Source organism: Neospora caninum, chromosome X (assembly GCF_000208865.1).
Source record: "Neospora caninum Liverpool complete genome, chromosome X".
Classification (NCBI taxonomy): Eukaryota; Apicomplexa; class Conoidasida; order Eucoccidiorida; family Sarcocystidae; genus Neospora; species Neospora caninum.
This window is the reverse complement of record NC_018396.1, coordinates 2,857,469-2,879,949: the sequence shown is the minus strand read 5'-3', so window position 1 is coordinate 2,879,949 and position 22,481 is coordinate 2,857,469. Positions and strand designations below refer to the sequence as shown.

At 55.1% G+C, this 22,481-nt stretch overlaps 2 protein-coding genes and 1 non-coding gene across 3 annotated transcripts; 2 read left to right on the top strand and 1 right to left on the bottom strand.

Annotated features, from left to right (window-relative positions):
- Positions 1-2,876: 2,876 nt before the first annotated feature.
- Positions 2,877-12,083, top strand: NCLIV_048210 (hypothetical protein; the record flags this gene model as incomplete). Its single annotated transcript, XM_003884372.1, has 9 exons — positions 2,877-4,353; positions 4,844-6,823; positions 7,320-8,365; positions 9,109-9,435; positions 10,004-10,057; positions 10,614-10,764; positions 11,065-11,180; positions 11,441-11,713; positions 11,952-12,083. The coding sequence occupies 9 exons, from the start codon at positions 2,877-2,879 to the stop codon at positions 12,081-12,083; spliced, it is 5,556 nt and encodes a 1,851-aa protein (XP_003884421.1).
- A 2,360-nt stretch (positions 12,084-14,443) lies between these two features.
- On the bottom strand, positions 14,444-20,330 carry NCLIV_048200 (hypothetical protein; the record flags this gene model as incomplete). The annotated part of the gene is made up of 11 exons (XM_003884371.1): positions 14,444-14,525; positions 14,874-15,028; positions 15,435-15,533; positions 15,896-15,978; positions 16,304-16,614; positions 17,111-17,549; positions 17,650-17,767; positions 18,345-18,561; positions 19,380-19,417; positions 19,935-20,044; positions 20,321-20,330. 11 exons carry the CDS (start codon positions 20,328-20,330, stop codon positions 14,444-14,446), a joined length of 1,662 nt encoding a protein of 553 aa, XP_003884420.1.
- Positions 20,331-20,637: 307 nt separating this feature from the next.
- NCLIV_t120002 lies at positions 20,638-20,709 on the top strand. The gene has a single exon. It is a non-coding gene; the product is annotated as a tRNA-Pro (tRNA).
- Positions 20,710-22,481: the final 1,772 nt, after the last annotated feature.

The following is a 22,481-nucleotide window of genomic DNA, read 5'->3' as shown; positions in this document are numbered from 1 at the left end:
TTCAAGCCGATACGTGTTTTTGTCTAAAAGCTCACAGCCTAGGAAACAGCCCTGGATGAGTATGCGAGGTGAAGTGGTCCACGGCGTCGTGCATGTGTGAACCTCATGTTCCCATCAACAATTTTTTGCTTCGTGTGTTGAGAGACTAGAAGTAACCACAGCGTTGTGTGGAAAGCCTTGACAGGAGCCCGGGCGGTAGGCAGGGCGGGATGTAAGACTTCGGGATGCAGTGGAGCTCGGGGGACCGAGAGCCGTCAGCAAACCACGGGAAAAGCGTCGTTTCTGCGTTATCGTTGGCTGCTGTGTTTACTCGTCTGCTGGTGCACGCCTTCATCCGCCTTCTGGGATTGCCCCCACCAAGTTCCTGTATGATCTTTTTCTCATTCAATCTTTTTCAGACACGACGTGCCTCTGCGCGGGACGGTCACGACATGCGATGGGACAGGGACACAGTAAAAAGCAAGTCCAGTATAATGGATTTGTGTAGCCACTTCCAGGCCCAGTGTGCGTTCCACTCTGGTATGATATCTGCTTTTGGAGCCGAAAAGCGTATGTGGCCGGAGAAGCACCGTTTGATGTGCACGGCTCCTGAAGGAGTTGCCTCCTCACCCTTTTACGAATGACTCGCCGGACAAACATCTCGTCTATACGGCCGAGACACGCAGAACGCGTTGCTATTCGCAGTAGCGAGAAGCCGAGGAAAACATGTTTCCTGCCCCGTTTTTCAGGCGTTTGTATATAATATTAGGCCGCCTTATCGGGGAGACAAGGGATGAGACGGACTTGACGATGCCTATGAAAATCACGAAAAAGAAGTGTCTACGCGCGCGAGAAAAACCGATCAGCGCATCGGGGCGAGAGAGGCGTGCCCGGGTTGTCACCCTAACTGTAGCTTATTTCCTCGGCCTTTGTGGCGTTTGGCGGCGGATTTCGTTGTGTTGCATGTCGTACTTTTCTGTAGATTGCTCTCTGAAGCAAAGTAAGCTCTCCTAGGTTGGCTTCATGGCCTCTTTTCGTGCTTTTCTGTCGCTCTTTCGCGACCGGCTTTTCGTCATGCAGCAGGGATCTCCGGGGGCGGGACTTCCTCCCGTCGTCATCCCTCCTCCCGCGTAGTGCATGTATTGCTGAAAAAACACGATGGAACTTCTGTGCCGTTCGCCTTCTTCAAGCTGTGAAAACCGTCGCAGCAGCCCCCTCTTTGCCGAGCGCTCTCTGTGATTTTCCCCTCTCCTCGACTTGTCTTGTCGCGCGCTGCGTACCCGGCCCGTGGAACGTGGTATATCGGCTCTCGGAGGACACCTTCTCCTCTCCCACTGGGCGGACATTTATTTCATCTTTTCTTCCCCTATTTCTTTTGCACATCACCCTACATCCTCGCTCGTTTCTCGAAACGCTACGTATCGTACCCCGAGTCTCGCCTTCCCTCTCGCTCTCATGTCATCTGCCGCGACGACGCCACGTGCTGCTCGGGACGTCTCCTTTTACTGGACTTAAAAGTAGAAAATTAGCCCAAAGTCTGTTTTTTCACAACACCCGTCCGGCCTTTCCTCTTCCGTTTCTTACTCGCCGCGCATGTCTGCCGAGGGTGCCGTGATGAAGACCCGCTTTTTTCCAACCCCAGTGCCGTCCTCACCATCGGAAAACGGGTTCCACTTGTGAGCTCAGGCAGCGGGGTTCTGTGAGCTCCCGTCTGCGCTTCCTTTTTGCACTTCATTGTCGCTTCCTCTTCGCGTCTTTTTTTCTCTGCACACAAGAGGATCCCGACGTTTGGAGCCGTTTTCCACAGCCGTTGACGCACAGTGCAGCGGGCCCGAGGCCACGCATTTCTGTTGCCCGTTTCGTCCTTGAGCTCCCCATCTCGTAGTTCTCTGCCTCCCAGAGTCTGCTGGAAAACAGAAGAAGAACCACCAAAGTGCGCATGTGAAGTACAGGCCAAGGAGTGTCTCTACACGCGCCGTTCCCAGGGAAGACGCTGGATTTCACAGACAAAACAGATGCGCCGCAGGGACGGGGGACCCTCCGGTGACTTTTGCTTGTACGTCAGCAGGTAAAAGGCTTCCAGGTTTCGTGCCGGACAGCCATATTCTTTCGAGACTACCTTTTCCTGTCGTGTTTTCGGGTCTTTTCCGCAGTACAAGACATTGCCGTTTCAGTCTGGTCGATTGCTTGTCCACGCTCGACCTCCGTCGCATCGCCTGTTCGCGCTGTCTCCTCCAGTTTTGCTCTTTCCCGTAGCAGCCTCCGCTCAAAGGTTTGCGGTCTTCCATCTCTTCTCTCCCACTGCCTCTCTCACCATCCCGTCTTCCCTTCACTCTCTTTTCTGCTTCCTCGGCGGCAATCCCCGCTTCTCCGTCACTGCATCCGCAACTGGTGCGCATGCACTTCCAGGCTTTTTCCACGCTGTCTTCCCTCGCCGTTCTCTCCCTTTCCTTTCCTGCGCTCTTGTTCTCCTTCCGCACCTCTCCTCTCTCCGAGGCTTCGCATCTCCACTTCCTCTCCGTTGTTTCATGTTCTCTTGATTCCTGTCACTGCGAACTGGATGCTTTTGCCGGCTCTCTTGACGTGGTTCCCACCACCTGTCTCTTCTTCGTCTCCCTTGAAAGATTCTCTCTGTCGTTCGATAGCTGCTGACGGGTTGTCGCCTCATACATCCGCGACCAAACGTCGAGCGTCTCGTCTTTTCAGACAAAGCTGGATGTTTTCCCTTCAGTTTGCAGCCTCGTTCGTCCTCGTGTCTCGCCATCTTTCTCTTCTCCAAAACGCGTCACTTCGGTCCCCCATGCCTCTGCGCCTGGCCCGCCTGTTCGCCTTGGTTTACGAGAATGCCTGAGAGCCTTCCGGTGTCTTGAGCGTGTGCGCCGTCGCGTGAGAGCAGCATGTCGTGGGACTCTCAGGCCTCGCTTTGTCATCCGGAGAAAGTCCCCTTTTTGGTTCCGTCTTCCAGAGAGCAGCGGTCTGTAGGTTGGGAAAGTGGCGTTCTCCAACCTTCTCTGTCTTTTTCGTCGAATCCTGCCGGCAACAGGAGCCTGTCGGGAGACTGCGCGTCTTCGCTCCCGGAAGCGTCTCAGCCAAGTCGGGCGAAGGCCCCCTGTCGCCTGCCAGCCTCGCCTGCACCCTACCCGCAAGACGCGTTCTCGCCGTCTTCCGTCTCTCTCGCGCCTTCTGAGTTCTCGCGAGAGGGAGAGGGTCGGCCTTTCGTCGAGTCGCACTTGCCTCTGTCTCCGCCCTCGCCCTCGCCACACGCCGTCTTCAGCCCGCTGCTACCCTTCTCGTCTTCTCTCGTCTCCTCGCTGACCTCTCCCGTGGACGCTCCGCCGCTGTACGAAGCGAGGGAAGACAGAGAACCGAGCAGGTGTACGTCCAGCCGAGAGCGCGGGGACGAGGCGGAGTGTCGGGCGAAGTCGCTGCTCCGAACATTCAGCGACGACCGAGGCGACGCAGCCTCCTCGTCCGCGTTTTTCCTGCCCCGAAGACGGCCCGAGGCCTCCCGCGACTCTGGGCATGGGATCGCGCACCGCGTAGAGAGGAACGGCGAGCATTTCCACTCTCTCTCGCCTGGCGTCTCGCCCTCGGGCGCCGAACGCGAGCCTGTTCGGTACGTGCACGCGTTATTTTCCGGGTGTCCTACGGCCGACGGCAGAGCACAAGACAAGGCCACAGAGGCCCGCGACCGCCTGCTCTCGGCGCTTCCGAGCTCTGGAGCGGCGTCTCCCTCTAGAGGCGAAGAAGTTGCAAAGGTCTCTCGCCGAGGCCATCCGAATCGACACCACCATAGGACAACAGACCACCTGAGTGCAGAGCTGCTCTACGACGCCCCACACGCGTACGCGATCTCTTCTTTTCCGTCCCTTGGCGCCGAGCGCCTCAGAGAACCCGCCAGGGGCCGCAAACGCCGAGACAGAGAGACCACGCTGGACTTCGCGGCTTCTCGAGAAGGCGGCGCGTGTTTGGACTTCTACTCGCCCGGGGGCTTCAGGGAAGAGGCAGACGCCACCCCGCGAGAGCGAGGCAGGAAGATCGCCGCTTCCGTCCCGCTTCGCGAGGCCCCCGGAAGCGCTCGAGAAGACAAAGTTTTGCCTGCAGGAACTGGGAGAGTGGTGGCTTCGAAGGAGACCAAGACAGGAAGAGGGCGCCGCAGACGGCGAGCGAGAGCCCGGCGACGCGCGGCGCGGCTTCGTCAGGCGTCTGGACACCTCACCCAGGAAGAGTGCCCGGAGGCGCAGCCGACAGACCGTTCGCCCGCTCCGGAAGAGCCAGGAGCAAAGGCTTCGCCGGGAGGAGACCCAGGCAGGAAAAAAAGAGTGAAAACTCGCGCAGAAGAGAACGGACAACCACGACCTGGCATCGAAGGAGGTAAGTACGGAGAGAGGGGAGGACGCGTCTCGGTGTTTTCTACCTGAGCAAGTTGAGTTTCGTGTTTTTTGCTCGCCTTCCCAGGAATGGAGGCACAGAGGGCGAAGTCTCTCCGTCGAGAGTTTGTGGGTGTATCTTTCTTGCGATTCTTGTGGCGGAGTGCACCTGGTTTGACCTGGTGCAAGTGCCCTTCGCGATGCGAAGGCGGCGATCGGAGCAGTTGCCTGGACATCGAGTTTGCATTCTTGGGTGTCCATACACAGTGTTGTGTGTATGTGGATCCTCGACGGACCTGTACATGTATACACACATGTGCACGCGTCGGGGCGCTGGTTTCATCTGTGTGACAACTCGACCTACACACACACGCAGGAGCAAGTCGAGGGACTCTGTGACGGTGTCTCGCCCGATCGAGCCGTCCCTGTTTCTTCTCTTTCTCATCTGTGCTGCCTTCTGTGCGCCTCTCCCCGTGTCTGGGCTGCCTCCACAGGTCCCGGCAGTTCGGCCGCCGCGCGCGGAGGGGCCCTCGAGAAGTCCCGGTTATCGTCAAAGCTCGCACAGGGTGGTCAGGCGAGCGATTGTGAAAGCGAGTCACGCGTCCTCTCTTCGTTTTATCCGGTGTATGCGCCTCCTGTTTCGTCTCCGCTGCCGTCGTACGTGTCCTCGTCTTCCGGTCTGTACTCTTCGTCACGCGGTGTCTCTTGGGCTCCACGGGCCCCCGAGGGTTTGGACCCTTCGCACGTGGAGCCGATCCCGCCTCGCTACTTTTCCTGTTCGTCTCGTCTGCCGTCTTCGGTGTACGGGGATCTCCCGTCCTCAGTTCTCTCCGCTGACCTGCCTTCTGTCCCGCCAGGTCCGTATTTCGCTTCCTTCTCTGCGGCCCCGCCTTCTCTGTCTCCTAGCTCCCTTCCTTTCCTCTGTCCCTCGGCGCACGCCCCGCCGCTTCCCTTCAGCGCCTTCGGAGTGCCGCCGGCCCACTGCTGCGGCGCGAGGTGTATCTCTTCTCCGCACTCTCTCTGTTCTGCCTCGTTGCCCAAGGGAGGCGTCGACGGCCCCGCTCTTCTCGGCTTCCCTCCCTGCTCGTTCTCGCACCCGTTCGGACCGGCTGTCTCCGCGACCGGGGCTGCGGCGAGTCAAGACCCCGCGGGCCTCCCCCCTGTCCACGGCCGCCTCCCGTCTGGGATTTTTGTGCGCCCAGAGGACCGCTTCCGCCTGTGGAGGTACTGTCTGTGGCAGCTGCAGCGGCAAGCAGCGAGACGACGCGAGAAGCGAAGCGGATCTGGCCGCAGACGCCGGGTGCGTTCGCGAGGGCGAAGCGACTCTTCGTGCTCCTCGCCTGGGTTGTTTTCCTCAAAGAAACGCCGCGCGCGAGAGAGAGGCCGCGACGGGGCGCGCGACCGGAAAAGGCACCGGGTGCGGGAGGCCTCGCGACACGAAACGGCGCCGGATGCTTCCCAGAGACACGGCTCCCCGCCTGTAAAGGAGCGTCGTCGCTCGGCGCCTAGTCGCAACAGCCAACAGACACCAAAAGAAAGGGTTGGAGCCGAGACAGAGCGGCACGGGTGCTTGCGGCGGAGTGCGTCGGTGTCTTCTCGGACGAGAAGCGCGGGAGACACAGGGGAGAGACAGGAGAGAGACCGTCTCCATCCCGGTGTCTTGACGCCGACTCCCGGCGCGCTAGGTGCGTTTTCGCCCTCTGCGCTCCCGGCAAGCGCCTGGGCGCCCTTGGGCCGTGTCTCCGAGGCCAGGTCAGGTGAGGAAGGCGAGATGGGGGACACGTCGTCTTCGCGTTCTCGGCGCTCTCACAGGCGGAGACACGACTGGGGCGGAGAAGGAAGAAGGGAGCGGACAGGAGGCAGCCGAAGAAGTCGGACGCGGTACAAGGTGCGAGAGCAAGGGCGGTCGGCGAGTTTTCGGCCGCTCTCCGTGTCGGGGGGGACGGAGGAGGGCAAGAGAAAAAGTGGAGAGGAACGGACCAAGAGAAAGGCTGAACATACACTCGGTTCAGGGGTTTCGTCGATGTACCGCGTCGGCGTGTCCGACCGCGAAGAACCGTCCAACTCTCTGCCGAGCTCGCAGCGAGACGGCCAGGGACTCTCTTCCGTGCGCTCCACCGCGTGCGAGCGGGGAAGCGGCGCCTGCGCGACTTCGGGGAAAAGCGCGGGTCCGCGAGAGGGGAGCTGGAACGGAACCGCGTCTGTGCACAGACACCACAAACGGCGAGACGGACGCGGAGAGAGCGAAGGCGGGGAAGGCGACGAGCGGAGGGGCCGAGCGGACGAGAAGCCAGAGAAAGAGGGAAACCGCGGGAATTTTGCGAAACGGAGCAAAGGGTCGTTCGCCTCTCAGAAGGATCTCGGAAGAGATCGGAAGCGTGGAGGCTCCCCGAAGAGGTTGCACAGAGACAGCGAAGCGCGCGACGAAAACGGAGACAGAGAGAACAGAATCCGGGCCCAACGCCTCGTGCGAGGTGAGAAACGCACACAGAGGAAAGAAGAGACAAGAGGACAAGAGGAAAAAAGGGAGAACACGAGACAAGAGAGACAGAGACAGGGACAGAGAGAACAAGAGAAAACAAGGAGATAGCAGAGGTCGAGGGGAGAAGGAGGGCCTCCGGCGCTTGAGCCGTCGGCCTGAGTGCCGCTTGGAGAGGAAAAAACGTGAAAGAAGCTCGCAGGGGCAGGACGAAGAAACGACGACGGTGGGGGGAGCCACCCTTCCATCTCGGTCTTTTTTTGAGAAACGCTGGGGTTTGTTGTCCCGGCAAGTCGCTTTTCGTGGTTGCTCCTCGTTGCTTTGTAACGGTTCAGGCCTGCCGGCTTTCTGATTCGTGTGCATCCTTTTCGTTTCGTCGCCTGTTCCGCCCGTCACACCGGCATCCCTTTGTGTTCTCCTTTTCACTCCTCTCACCTATCTGGCGTTTCGAGGTGTTCTCCCCCGCCGCTGTGTCTCTCTCCACGTTTCAGGGGACGGAGCGTCTTCACGATCCCAGGAGGCTGATGCCAGCGACGGCCGGCGGGCCGTCCGCGACTCGCGGAGGAAGACTCGGCGCGGGCGTTCTCTCCGTTCAGATTCGAGTTTCGCTCACGCTTCTCGGCAGGGCCAAGCAGCTTCGGGTCGATCTTCGTCTTCACGGCGCGCGTCGAGGGACCGCGCGAAGCGCCGAAAAGACGAACGACGCGGACGAAGCGACGGGGACTCGTACCATTCGCGGAAGCGGCGACGCGACGGGCGGTCGTCCCAGTCTGACCTGCGAGAGAGAAGCCCGAAGAGGGGCGAAGAGAGAGCGCGCGACGCGCGAGAGAGCCCGTTTCCCGGCGGCGCGAGAAGTCGCGGGGACCGCAGAGAGCGAGAGAAACACGATGAGAAGCGAGGCCACGAACGCAGGAAGATGTCGTGCTCGTCGAGGTCACCGCACAGGAGTCGCAGAGAGCGTTCGGCGTCTCACGGCGCGAGGCGAGAGAGACGTGAGAGGAAGGAGCGAGAGCGAAGGCGCGGCGAGAGCAGTTCCTCAGGGCGCAGTCGGAGGTACGAGAGAAGAAAGCGGCGGTACGGCGAGGACTCCTGCACGAGGTACGAGTCGTATTCTCAGCGTGCCTTCTTTCCGCCGTCGCCGTTCTTCTACCCGAGTCGGAGGCCCTCGCAGTTTCCCTCGCTGCTCATGAAGCATCATCGACCGCCCGTCGAGCGCTACAAAAAGCACTTTCGGTTCAGCGAGATCTCGTGGCGTGAGAAACGCCAGAAAGACCGAGAGAAGAAGCAAGACCGCGACGAGAGAGGCGAGCGAAAGCGGGCGGGAACGCGCCGCCGAGACGCCGCCGAGAGGAGGCGCGCCAAGAAGAAAGAAAAGAAGGAAGACGCCGGCTCCAAAGACGACATTGTCCACTTCGACTGGCGACCCGGAATGTGGCTCAGCGACCGATACCGCGTCCTCGACAAAATGGGCGAAGGAACTTTCGGCCGCGTCCTGCGGTGCGCCGACGTTCACACCCAGCGAGACGTCGCAATCAAGGTGAGGAGCAACTCGGCGCAAAAAAGAGACCAGAGAGAGGAGAGGAAGAGAATGCGAAAGAAAAGAGAGACAAAGAAAGAGGGAGAAGGGAGAGCCAAAGGAGACGCAGAGAGAGTCAAAGAGGGAGATGAAGAGAGACAAAGAGACGAAAAGGGAGATGAAGAGAGAGACAAAGAAGGAGATGCAGAGAGTCAAAGAGGGAGATGAAGAGAGACAAAGAGACGGAAAGGGAGAAGAAGAGAGAGACAAAGAAGGAGATGCAGAGAGTCAAAGAGGGAGATGAAGAGAGACAAAGAGACGGAAAGGGAGAAGAAGAGAGAGACAAAGAAGGAGATGCAGAGAGTCAAAGAGGGAGATGAAGAGAGACAAAGAGACGGAAAGGGAGAAGAAGAGAGAGACAAAGAAGGAGATGCAGAGAGTCAAAGAGGGAGAAGAAGGGAGAGACAAAGCGACGAAAAGGCAGAAGAAGGGAGAGAGAAAGAAGGAGGGAGAGAAGGAGAAAAAGAGGGAGAAGAAGCCGCGGTGTCTGGCGAGGCAGACGGGGCAGTCGAATCAACGCATGGCAAAGAGGCCGCCGTCGGGGAGAGAAGCGAGCGGAGCGAAGGAAACTGGGGAAAGCAAGACCGAGGCGGGTTAAGAGGAGAGCAGAACGAAGACGACTGAACTCCGCGTGTCTTGCTTTCCGGGAGGTTTTCGGGCGCTGTCACCGCCTTCTCTTTTTCTGCGCGTACACAACTGCGCAGGTCGTGCGAGATGTCTCTCGGTACACTTCGGCGGCAAAGATCGAGGTGGACATTCTTCGCGAGATCAACGAGCGAGACGCAGGCTCTGTTTCTTCCTTGTCCCCGGCGTACTCTTCTTCCCACTGCGTGCGCCTCCACGACGCTTTCCTGTACAAGAGCAGGCACATGTGCCTCGTCTTCGAGAAGCTCGGGAAGAGTCTGTATGACCTTCTCACCGACAACCACTACCAGGGATTCTACCTGGAAGATATTCGCATCGTGGCGAAACAGTGCCTCATCGCTCTGGCGTTCCTCCGAGTCTGTCGCCTCACCCACACAGACCTCAAGGTACTCGGCAGTCCCACAGCTGCTTGCTTTTTCTACACATCCTGTTTGCTGGGCATATACACATATATACGCCCTTATATACGCGGATACAGACCCTAAACGTATAAATGCATATATATACATATATTTATGTGTTTATATGCATGTAGTTATGAATGTATATATACGTACATAGGTATTTGTATGTATGTATGTATGTGCCTTGCTGACTCGTTGCACTCTCGGGTGCGTGCGCATCGCCTACCGGCAAGACTCTGTAGAGAGCAGTGGAGGCTCGGCTTTCTTCCTGCCGGTTTGCTGCGTTTCTGCGAGTCAGCGGTGGGGCATGTGGCGATTGCGTTCGCAGCGCATTTCTTAAGACAAGTTTGCCTTTTACCTTCGAGTGCATACATGCAAGCTCTCTCGTCTCTAGCTGCATACAGGGTGTGGAACGTGTGAGATGAGAGCACGCAGGTTTGGAGACGTGGGGACGGAAAATGGGGGAGTTGGTCCAGTTTTCTAGAAATGACGAGGGCGAGAGGTGCTGTGTACACCGGGGCGATGCGGATTTTTTTCGGTCTGTTTGCAGCCCGAAAACATCCTTCTGCTGGACGACGTCCTCATTCCAGTTCCTGCGCCGCGCGTAAGTTCGTCGAAAACAAAACCAAACAGACAGGTTGTGGAGGAAGGATGTCTGAGTGACGGAGCCAAAGGACAGGAACGAAAGAGACCACGAACGAGGCTTTCCTTAGTGCTTTTTCACCTGTTCCTTTTGTCATTTCCAGAAAGTGTCTCTAGCTTGTTCGCCTTCCACTTTGTTTAGTGCACCTAGCCTCAAGGGACAACTGCTCACTGACTTGCTGTATATACATGGTCGCCTCTTCATCCCTTCCTTTGTGTTTTTTCTCTCGCTGTCGTTGACACTTTCCTTAGTTTTTTCTCTCCTTCCATTTCCCATTGTGTGGATAGCCAGATTCGAATTTATCTGTGCGTGAATGTCCGCTCGCGTGTTTATATATGTATATATTTATAGGTATATATCTGTATTCTATTCATGTGCCGACACATGTATATCCTCCTTTCTACTCTCATGCCAAGATACACGTAGACGGAGATGCAGGCGTTTTCCTTTGCAGATAGACCGGGGCATCGCGGTGTACATACGCAGCTCGTTTTTCTTTGGGCCCGCGTGTTTTCAGCCGTCCAGCAGTTCCTCGTCGAAGGGCCGTTACCTGCGACCGGCGAAAGTCGGTGTGAAAGTCATCGACTTTGGAAGCGCAACTTTCGAGGACGACTACCACTCCTCGCTCATCAACACCAGACAGTACCGGGCTCCAGAAGTTATTCTGGGTACGGCAAATTTTTGAATCTTCGGCCTCTCAAGGACACCGATGCGCCCGTACAGGACGTGTCTTTGCATATGCCTGCTGGGCTTAGGCCCCCAGGCTACGCAAGGCGTGTAAAAGTTGACAGATCTCAGCTTTAAAACTCCACACGGAAAGATGTAATGCGTCTACGCGTGTGAATTCATATGTACGTGTGTATGTATGTATGTATGTATGTATGTATGTATGTATGTATGTATGTATGTATGTATGTATGTATGTATGTATGTATCAACTGATTTGTTTGTGTGGTGGTGTATTTTAGGTCTGGGCTGGGACATGTCGAGCGACGTGTGGTCCTTGGGGTGTATTTTGATGGAGCTCTACACGGGAAATCTTCTCTTCCGGACACATGAACATCTAGAGCATCTCGCGATGATGGTAAGGAAAAAGGCTCACAAGCGCGGAAAAAAGCAACTCACGGTGGGGGCTTGTCTCTGCTTCTCCCTGTGTCACTCCCGAGATCTCTGTCTCTACACCGCGGGGTGTGCGTCGGTGTCTCAGGGCCTTATCCATCTTGCGGCTGGTGCTCGGAGTGTCTGGTGTCTCTCGTTTTCTTTCGCCGCATTATTGCCGGTTCTCTCGCCGTCGAGAGGGCGAGTCTGTGTGGACAGTCTCCGCGGTTTCTTGTGTTTTTTTAGGAACGAATCATTGGGCCGATGCCGCCAAACATGCTGGAGGCTGCTGTATCGACAGACGGTCGCAGATACCTCTCTCCGTCTTCTCTCGCGTCCAACCCGTCTGAGACCTTGGCGTACCCGCCTTTCTTTGAGGCTGGGGAAGACCGCGACAGACGGGACAAAGACAGAAGAGACGAGAGAGAACAAACTACTTCGCGTCTGCGTCTCCACTGGCCCGAAGGCGCCTCCAGCACAAACAGCGAAGAACGCGTCAGGAATTGCGTTCCTCTCCATGTGAGACTCCGGAACTGCTTTACGTTTATGTCTCTTCCCTCTGTGCGTGAGCATGCGCATCTCGTCTCTCTCGCTCTTACGTCTTTTCAAGCAGTCTACACGTCCTGCATACTCTAATATATATATATATATATGTATATATATGTATCTGTATGTAAATATGTATATATGTATATGTGTATTTATACACCAAATACTTTTGTAAGGAGATTGTTTTTTGTTTCTTTTTTCTGGGCAGGCACTCGTGCTCCCGCATCACCGGGCCTTTGCGGATTTTGTGTCCTCCCTGCTGCAAATTGATCCGCAAGCGCGGCCGACTCCGGGAGACGCGCTCCTTCACCCTTTTTTCGCGGCGGATTTGACTGAGTAGGACGGAAAGAAGAATGTGGAGACGAAAAGGAAAGAGCCAGCGACATTTTCCGCTAGAGTTCCTGGGCTCTCTATCAGCATGCTGAGTGGAGGTACAGCGTGACTCGGCCACCCATGGGGAAGTGCAACGGTCGGCGCCCGTGTCCAAGTGATAGTTTTACAGAAAAAGAAGAGAGGCGTGCGTTTCGTGCCGCTGCGCGATGAAAACATGGACCCGATTCTGTGCATGCGTTGTGGGGGGAGACACGCGACGCAAACTCTGCCGAGCCGCGTAGGCTTGCCTTTGTTTCGAACCGCGAATGTCTGCGTGTGTGTGAAAAGGCAATGGGAAGAAGCAATGCGCAGAGAAAACATGTTCGTCGTGCGAAGCGGGCGAACGCAGTAGGCCTGCCCTTTGCCTCAGAAAAGAATGCGAGAGGCGAAAAACCGCAGAGGGGGCCTGCCCACCTTTCTCTCGCGGGTTCCTGTGCTTTTGGGGACGGAGAAATATGCGCACAGAGTATACCAAAGGAGAGAATGCAGTGTAGCCGTGTTCCCCGCCCACTGCTTTTTTGGCCTTCGCGTTTTCTCGGCCGTTTGTCCAGCACGGCAGGCACGCGCAAACGGAGCCCGGGAAAGAAAAACCTGCATTCAGGGCGGCGTGAAGGCAGAGCCAAAAAGCCGCTTGAAAGTTTAATCCAGCAAAGCATGATAGGCATTTTTGCACGGCAGAAGAACGCCCGGCGGGTAGGGAGCAAAGAAGCAGGGAAAACGGGCGGCGCAGCCCCGGGAAACTTTTTCCTTTCGCGAGCGCGCACGGGGCGTCTCGTCGCTCGCAGACTCGGCGAAGAACGGCTGACGAGACAGAGAAACGCCGAAAAAACCGAAAACGGCGAATGCTGCGAGAAAGAGAAGTGATGTGTGCCGGGGAGCGCGCGTATAGTGTTAGCGAGGGTGGGACGTGATGCCGCCAAAGAAGCCGAAAGCCTACTTGACTCCTCAGTTTAAGCAGAACTGTAGTTTATCGGGACGAACGTGAAAAGCTCCTTTGATTTCCGTGAACGGAGTTACATATTGGAGTGTCTTCGCTCCCACGGTCTGTAGTAAGTTACCATTGTGACGCGGAAGCACGGACACGGGACACGGGTTCAGAAGTCCAGAGAGCGCGTGAACGAATCGAGGAAACAAGACAAAAGTACGCGGTCGAGTTCTTGCTTGCTCTCACGTTCCAACCGATGGAGACACTGGTGAGATTATAGACAAGAAAAGAAACAGGCATCTCCAGGGGAATCTGACCAGAGCGAGAGCGTACTTCTTCCAGATGGATAACTCACAGGTTATTTAAAGGCGGGAGGGGCAAACTTCCTTTGCGTTTCGTTTCTCTTTCGTTTTTGTGAGGATCTCTCTCGGACGCGCGAGCGGGAGATCACTAGCGAGCGACAGCCGTCGCAAAAAAGTTCAACGTGTTTGGCAAGGGGCCGAGACTGGCCGAAGCCCGTAACGCAGAAAGCCCCAAATGCAAGGCCCACGAAAACGCCTCTTTGTTCTCTCGCGACGCCATCTCCCCTCTTCACAGAAAAACCGAGTGGATAAGCTACGGGTGTCGATAGAAACAGTGCCTGGTGGAAAAAATGGGAAACGAAGAAAGGAGAAACATTCGTCAGTTCGTTTCCGGATGGGCGGCAGGGCGGTGGGTCTTCTTTCTTCAGGAAAGTGAGAAAGCGTTTTACGTTTACGCACCTTGCGACGCCATTCGAGACACGTGCCTGCGACGTAGGTCTGGTCCGGTTCTCCACATGTGTCTACCCTCAGGGCGAACCTAGCAACGGAAACAGATGCAGGTTCTTGCCGCTAAAATCCGTGAAGACACTGCTTCTCAACCCCTTGCACGTCTCGTGTACTTCGTTCGTGCGCGGCGTGTCTCCCCAAGAGGGATTTGACGGTTTCGTCATTTTGCAGGTTTCCGTATGGAGCACGCCTCTCTTCGCTGCCGCTGCGTGTGCATTTTTGTCAGACTCGGAGTGAGTCGGGAAAAGTGGAGAGAAGTCCGTTACCAGAGAGAGCGAGAAAAGAATGCAGCCGCGGCGAGGGCGGGAGTGTTGTGCAAAAACCGCCTTCCGGGGATGCTTCGAGGAAATGGAGCGGCCGTCTCTTGTATATTTGGAACAGGGAGCGGTTCAGTCCCTTCGGTGTCTCGAATCGCCTTTCTCTCTGGAAAGACAACCGCAAGAGGCCAGCAGCGACGCAAAGCCACATGGCATGTTTCCCCTGCGTCTGGTTGCTTATTCTGGGACGAAGGAGACGGATTTGAAGAGTCGGCTGTGTCCATAAATCAGAGAGAACCGGAAACGGCAAATATGGAAAATACGGAAAGCGGACTTCCTATTTCTGGCGTCTGTGGAGCTTCCCCAGGACGAGGCCAAAGAACGCTCGCATGCCGTCATGAGGGAAGGCATAAACCATCCTGCGAAAAGAAAATCAAAGGCACACGCGAGTCCACATATCCTTTCACGTGGCGGATAAACGCGAAAGAACCAAATTCACTGGCATCTCATGACACACTCAGAGATACAAAGAGTTGCAAATCACAAAGACGCACATATCTGTTCCCTCTCCTTGTATTCATATATAAAGCGAGACACAGAAAAAAAAACAGACAGAAACGCGCCTATATGTGCGTGTACAAATAGATAGGAAGATACATAGATACAGGCGAAACGACAGTTAGAGGGAGGCCTGTATTTTGGTAAACGTGGTTCGACCTCGACTCGTTTCTGTTCCACGAAGAAAACAAATCCCGTCAGTGCCTTACCCTTTTAGCTTTGCTAGTGTTTCTTCCTCGTATTGGCAATACACCGATGATAAATCTAATCGGCGGTAGAGACCTTTCACCCAATCAACGTGTTCAGGCTTTCCATACACCTGAAGCAGCACTGCGAGATCCTCGCGGCGAGCTCGCCTCACTGCCTAAAACAGGAGACAAGTCAAACCGCTCGACATACGCAGATGTCGGAGATGGACAAGGACGACCTGTCTACAGTTGTCCACATACACATACGTATATATTTAGAGAGAAAGAGCGGGAGTTTGAAAGATACAGCTGCGTATGTATAAATATATGCACATATGCATGCTGTTACATTTGTAGAAATTTATATCCAACACAAAGACCTACGGGGCGCGTCTACACGCGCACGCGTTTGTCGTCCCCCGAGCGCCCGCCTGGACATCGGCAAGAGTGTTTTCGTGAATGAAAAAGCGTACACCTACACCTGCACACATGTGCACATAGATATCTACGCAGTCCATTCTCTATACACAGTTATATATATATATATATATATATATATCCTTTGGTGTTTACTTATCTCACCTGGACGAACAACCAGGAGCATTTTCTTTCTTGAATGTCACTCCCGACTTTGCCCGAGATTTTGGGATCACTAAAGCAGTCGAGGTAGTCATCTTGGACCTAAAACAGCAGCCCGCGAAGAGTGGATGCGTTTGTTCAGAACACGTACAGAGAAAGAGAGGACTTGTCAAGTGGCAAACTTCACGTTAAGTTCCGAATCGAACGCAAGAAGAAGGGACCAGTCTTTCCCCTGCTATCTTTGTCTTGCTTCCCGTAGCGACGCACACAAATAATATATACAAAAGCTTTCGCTTGCATGTGCATGTTCAGAAGGCGTGCAACGGTGAACTTGCGGTGCGGGCAGGGTGAAATGGCGAGGATCGGGAGAGAGAAAGAGAGAAAAAAAACGGGAAACAGACGCAGCGGCACAGAAGGTAAAAACTCATGAAAGACTTGCACAGAGAAGAGAAACAGAGCCGGACCTGAAAGTACTCTCCAATTGCAAAACAGATTTCCTTCGCATGGGCCATGAGCGCGGGGTCGGTCAAGCCGCCGTACGTCATTCCTGGAGGGGAAAGAGACACACAGCTTCTAAAAACTCCAGGTATGAATACAGCCAGGACGCGAATGCGAAACACCACTTTTAAACACCAAAAAGCGCAAGCAGTTTGGCCACATCTGCGAAATTACACCGCCCCGAGTTAGCCAGCAACGCATCTCTCGATCTCGAGGACACTGTCATCAGACAGGCGTCTTCTTCTCTCTCCATTTCTTCTCCGTTCGTTGTCGGAGACGCCGCAGGCGGTTCTTCTTCCAAATATCGCGCCGGAGGCTCTGTGAATCGGGAAAAGAGAAAGGCGATGATACAGCAGAAAGGACGTTCGTCTCACCCAGAGCAGTCGGCAAGTAGAAAGAGTAATGACTCGTTTTCAGTCGCGCCGCCGTTGCCTGTCGATCTGCGAGGCTCTGCGCGAGAACCTCCGCCGAGGGAGAGAGAGAAGAGCGAGACGCGCGAGAGGCGGAGCGCCGCTCACTGTTTTTGTCGCTCTGGAAATGGTCATTTTGAGAAGCCTCTGCGAGCGCTGCGAGCGCATCCTCAGAATCTAAGTGCTGACCAATGAGCGTGGTGAACGTGCTGCCCAGGAGGAGATCTTGGAACGACGCGTACGCCGGATGGTCCCCGAGGTACTCGCGAAGGATTCTGAGGAAGACAGACAGAGGGAAAAGGCGGGAGGAGGGCACGCCCAAATGATCTCGCCTCTCTCAGCTTCGTCATCGACAGAAGGCAAGGCGAAGCAGTTTTTCAGCCGCCAGAAGACAAGTGCGTGCCTAACCGCAGGCACACGTGTTCCACCAGTCAGCTCTGTGAAAGACGCGCCAAAGACGGGAAAAAAGACAAAAGCGCGACGACGAGAGACTCCCATTTACCACCGCATCGTTGTGAGGGGACACTGGGGCCACCTATCCCCGTCTCCCGCCTGTGTGTGAGCATCCTTTTCCCTCGCCGTGTCGCTCCGCGGAGCGAGAGAACCAAGAGCGAAAGAGAAATGACCAGATAGAAGTTCGACAGCCCGTGGCTGCGTCGACCTCGAGGCGGCTAATAGCCTTAGGTTCGCGGGTCTTTGAGTCTCTGCGAAACTGCGCCGAGCCTCTGGCCCTCGGTTCCGTTAAACGACAAGAGAGAAGAGACCACTCACCTGTACACCGCAGCTTCGAGAACGAGAGAGTCGTTCACTGCGTTGCTCACGCCAATGCCTTCACATTGGTACCAGCAAGGTTTGCCTCGGCGAGTGATAGAATGATCCATCACATCGTCCATCACCAAGAAACAGGACTGCAGGAGTTCGACGCACCAGCCGAGAGCGACGAGAGATCGAAAGGACGACGGCGGAAGAGCTGCTGACAGCGGAGGGAAAGTCGAATCCTCTGTGGGAGAGGAAGCGGGGGCAGAGGGAGAAGAAGAACAGGAAGAAGGGGGAGACGGGGAAGAACAAGAAGAAGGGGGAGAACAAGAAGGGGGAGAGCAGGAAGAAGGGGAAGAACACGACGAAGGCGAAGGAAAGGGAGGGATGAGAGGTGCGTGGGAGGCAGCGGCAGCAGCGTAGAGGACAAGGATGCCACGCGTTAATTTTCCACCTGCAAGAACGAAAGAGAAGGAGCAGATGCGATATTGAAAGGGACGCGAGAGACCCGGCCGCGCGTCTTTTTCCTTCCACGTTTTACTCGAAAGACTCACCGGTGCACGTGTAGTCCAGAAGCCGCGCGTAGTAGCTCAGAACTCGGGCAGAGAGGGAGGGAGGGAGACCGAGACCGGCGATGTGGCGCAAGACGGTCCTGCGAACTTCACCGAGTGCCTGCCAGGAACATCCACACAAGACACAGAGGAAGAGAGCAGAATGAAGCGGCGCGCAGAAGGCACAGCGGGGGGGAGAGGAGCGCGAGCGTTTTCCGCGCAGTTCTCACAGGAAAATGACCAAGCGACAAGAAGGAGGCCATGCATGCGGTGGCGGATCGGAGGGGAACGATCACGAGGAAAGGCAAATCGAGACTCAAGAGGGAAACACGGGGATCTGTCTACGCAGGTTTTGCTTAGAGGCTCGATCTCTCTTTGTTTCCCGCGGTCGACGCGGCGTACTGGAATGGAAGGCGCGCCACAAGGCCGGGCAAAAGGTGTCGCCTTGTTTCCTTGGCCTCGTCGCATAAAGAAAAGCGAGAGAGATCAGACATAACCCCCCAGCTACACCGAAAAGACCCCGCAGTTGCAAAGCGCCTGGATTTCTCCCTGTCGAGGTTTTTCCCTGCATTGTTCCCTTCTGGTCTTCTGTCTCGTCGCGGATTCTCTGTTTCGCCGCTTCTTTTGCCTCCTCTCTCGAGTCTTCGCTCTTTCTTCTCTCAGCCGCTTTTCTCTTCGAGCTCGGTCGTGGAGCCTACCTCTTTAAACCGCTCCTCGACTTGATGGGCAGAGGCTCGCCAGGCAGCCTCCAGAGCGGCTGCAGCGCCTGTCTCTGAGGGGCGGGTTCCGTCGGAGACAGCTGAGGCTCCATTTTCGGGGCGAGAAGGTGCGCCCGTTTCCTTTTCTCCGGAGGCGACAGTCGCCTCTCTCTTCGGCGGCAACGAAGAAAGCGATCGACGAAAAACCGAGGAAGGACTGCTCACGGAAGCAGAGTCGGGGGAGGTTGACGGGCACCCAGAGGGGGACCGGGAGGAAGTGGAACGACACGAAGAAAGATGGGAAGAAGTAGACAAGTGAGAAGAGAGAGAAAACGAGGACGGCCGGCGACCGCTATTTGGAAATCTGGAAGCCAGAGAAGGTGAGAGACCGCAGTGTCCCCGCAGACGGGCCGAGAGAGAGAGACACCGGGAGACAGGTGGGCGACATCGGAGGGAAGAAAAGAGAGGAGAATCAGAGAGAGAGAAAGCAGTGGTTTCCAAGGGAGGAAAGGAGGGAGAAGCGCATCGGAGGGAAGAAAAGAGAGGAGAATCAGACAGAGAGAAAGCAGTGGTTTCCAGGGGAGGAAAAGAGGGATAAGCGCGAAGGGACGAATGCTGAGAAAGAAGCGCGTGTCCTTGCCTAGCCCGGCAGGACAAGGCGGACACTGCTGCCATGGTCTCGAGCTACGCGTAGGCAGCCAGTTTTCGTTTTTGAGTTTCCCGCTTCTTTCTTCCGCTTGGAGAGAACGGCGAAAGGCGCGAGCAAACCGTGATAAGAAAAATGGTCAACTTTCTCCCGGTCTCAGTTGAAGGCAAGCGGCACGGAGGAAACGCGTGTGTGGCAACCGACTGACGAGACGGACTTTTCTGTACGTGTCTGGACAAAACGAGAAGCGGACACAGCAGCAAAAAAAGATGGCGTAGGTGTGCAGCACAAGACAACGGTTTTAAAAGTGGAAGACGAAAGAAATTGTCGTGCTCTGATTTTCGAACTCGCTGGTCGACTGCGGCCAACTGGGATAGATGCTCGGCGACCACGCACAGAGAAGACGGGGCTCCTTCGGAGCCTCTCTCTGCGAAAAATTGAGCAAGACAGGATCGAGGCAAGCAACAGGCAAGAATGCAATCGGAAGAGAAGGCAACGGAGACGAAACAGAAGAGCTCTCTGGCCACGCATGCAATTGACCACCCAGCACACCCTCCCCTATTCTGGCGGGTGAGGCTGCGAGAGAAGCGCCAGGCAAGAAGCTCTTCGAAGCCTGAGTTGGAAGACCAGCAGAAAACTTAAATCTTGGCAGACTGGCACGGCATGCGAAACATTCAGAAAGGATGTGCATACAGTTCATTGGGCTCGCTCTTCGGTCCAGGAATGGAACCTAGAAACGGTTTGGCAACCGGACTCATGCAAGCGCCCGTTTGAAGCACGTAGATGCCTGTTACACCAGCCAAGCAGAGGCAGACAGAAGAACCGTCTCTCCTCAGCGCTTTCCGCTGCTTCCCCTCCACCTTCCAAAGTCCCCTTTTTCTGTCTCTTTCTCGAGCTTTCTGGCTACTACGCACCGACACACCACTAACGTGTACGGGGTCTACCTGCGGAACACACTGAAACGCAATCTTCCAGAACTTGCCGCTTTTGTGGTGCTTTGTCACATTTAAGCCAATCAGGCAGAAGGGGCCATGTTGTGTTTCGTAGCGGGCACCTGTGAGTTGTTCCACGAAGCAGGTCAGGAACCGCACGGGTGCTGGGCCGAGTGTGTGAGCTGTCAGGGACGTGGAGGAGGCAATTTGCACGTCATGGCAAAATTCTTTGCGTTCTCACTTGCCCCCGAATCTAAAGGCTTAATCAGCGCTCAAGCAGCAACCAGAAACCGGAGGATGGGGTCTACACCATCTTTCGTAAGCTGACGCGAGTACTTCGGGGGCGTCTTTAGGTCGGAACTGGCTCGAGAAGCGGGGACGCCTGGCTAGCATCTCACCGCGAATCATCAGACAAAAAAGAGAGCGTTAAAGGCTTTCGAATGGGACAAGGTCATTCTGGTCCAGAATTCGGAGCCAACGCGGCATTCTAACCGAAGCTACAATTGGACAGGCAAACGCCTCATAACAATAGAGAGTCCATCCGCTGACCAGTCGGCAAATAATCAGGCAGCAAATTCCCAAATCAGACGGATACGGGAAACTTGCATGCTAAACGCGGGCAATGGTCTGGTTGATATGAAGATCTTTGACAAACTGCACGGCCTTTTACTGGCTCAAAATGACAATAATGCTTCCCCCTTTATCTTTCTAACCAGGCTGTTTAGTCTAGTGGTATGATTCTCGCTTTGGGTGCGAGAGGTCCCGGGTTCAATTCCCGGAACAGCCCTTTGCGTTGAAGCTGGCTGTTTTCCTTGTGTGGTATAATAAGTAGGAAACGAATTCTTGATCACAGTGATCAAGGATATGAAAACGCTTTTGTTTTTGGCAAATACTTCATTCGGCTACTTTGACTCCACACGGCTGGCGGTTTTTGCGGATGTCTTCTCGTCCCCCTCAGCCGGCTGCATTGCAGCCGCGCCAAGGGCCAAAGCAATAAGAGCCAAGCTGTCATGTTTGGCTCTTATTTCTCTCCCCATTAATTCCCCCTATGCAGCAACGGGATGCATGGGAACTGTAACCAGAGGCGCCAGTTTGGCGGTTGTCTTCGTCTGACGCAATTCTCGCGCAGACTATATTTGAAGGTGATGCGTGTGTGAACACAGAGATGTGCACCGCGACAACGGGGGGTGGACGCTGGTGCGAGTGAGGGAGGAAAACACGGCAAAGTTACGAAGCGGAGCCGCACTCTATTAAAGGGAGCTTTTTGTCCTTTTTGTAGGCGCTGAATATCGGAATGGAAATCGTACTTGTTAGAGCAAAGAAGTACGCACGCCTACCAGTTTGTTGATTCAGAGTCATCTGGTGATGTGCCCAGACTGCGGAACCTTCTCGTTACCAGCGTTGGTTTCTTCCAATAAAAGGTGGTCAGGAGGGAAGCATCATTCAAATGAGACACTGGAATCGGATGTGTCCGATCAGCAAAACCGAAGCACGCAAACGAAACACTCGGACCAAGGCAGGACGAGAACCTGTGCGGTTAACCACAACTATTGTCCTGGTTTTTTTGATGTTCTCAACACTTCGCACGAAAATGATTTGGTGGAGCTTCCGATGTGAAACAGAAGGGGGTCAGTTGAAGACAGCGCTCCCCTCCTGACTGGGAACCATCGACTACGATGACCTGGCTCTTGTCTGCATACCCGCCGCCCGAAAGTGCTGGGTCCGTTGTTCACCCTAGACAATAGTAAAGCTTTGCCGCGCTGGACTCTAGTTGTCAGATGATGACACCAAGAGATTCTGAAGCATCGGGCATCACTGGGCACTCAGCCACTGCTGCCCATGCCGGTGCAATTTGCGTGGAAGTTTCCAGGCGAGATGTAGGAACCTGTGCAGCTGACGAGGTTCTGGATTAGAGTCTCATTTCATGCACATCAGGTTTGTGGGTCAGGATCAAACGAACGTAATGGCAGTCATTAGAGCTTCATACCCTGGAGCCCAGACTCTTTTTCGTTTGAACACTACGGTGCTGCTGCTGCTACAGTTTCGCTCCACTTTACCATGCCAGAGTCAGCCAGCGACACAGGTTTCTTCCTGAGTGGATGAATCGTCTCATTTGCCGTCATAACTCATCCGCTGTTTGCTGGTTTGTTTCCCATTGTGTGGCAAACTCTTCAATGCCACGAGCTGTTCTTCAGCGAGGCTACTACTTAGCACCGGTTTTCATGACAACGGGCACAGACACACCATATATATATATATATATATATATATGCAAAGCCGCCTCACATGGCGCCTGCCCAGGATTAAACCTACAAATCGATTGACAAGCAAAATCAGCCTGCACGGTCTACACTCCGGTTCACTCAAGGGAGACGCTATCGCCAAAAAATTCACAACCTTGAACCAAGCATCCTCTGGAACTGACATTGCCAGGGTCCCAAGGTAGCATGGTCTGTGTTCAAGATACTCATTCACGCCTTCGCTTCACGATGCCCAGGGATATACTGTGCACTCACGCTGTTGTAGCCTCTGGTTCTATCCTCATTAACGGCAAGTGAT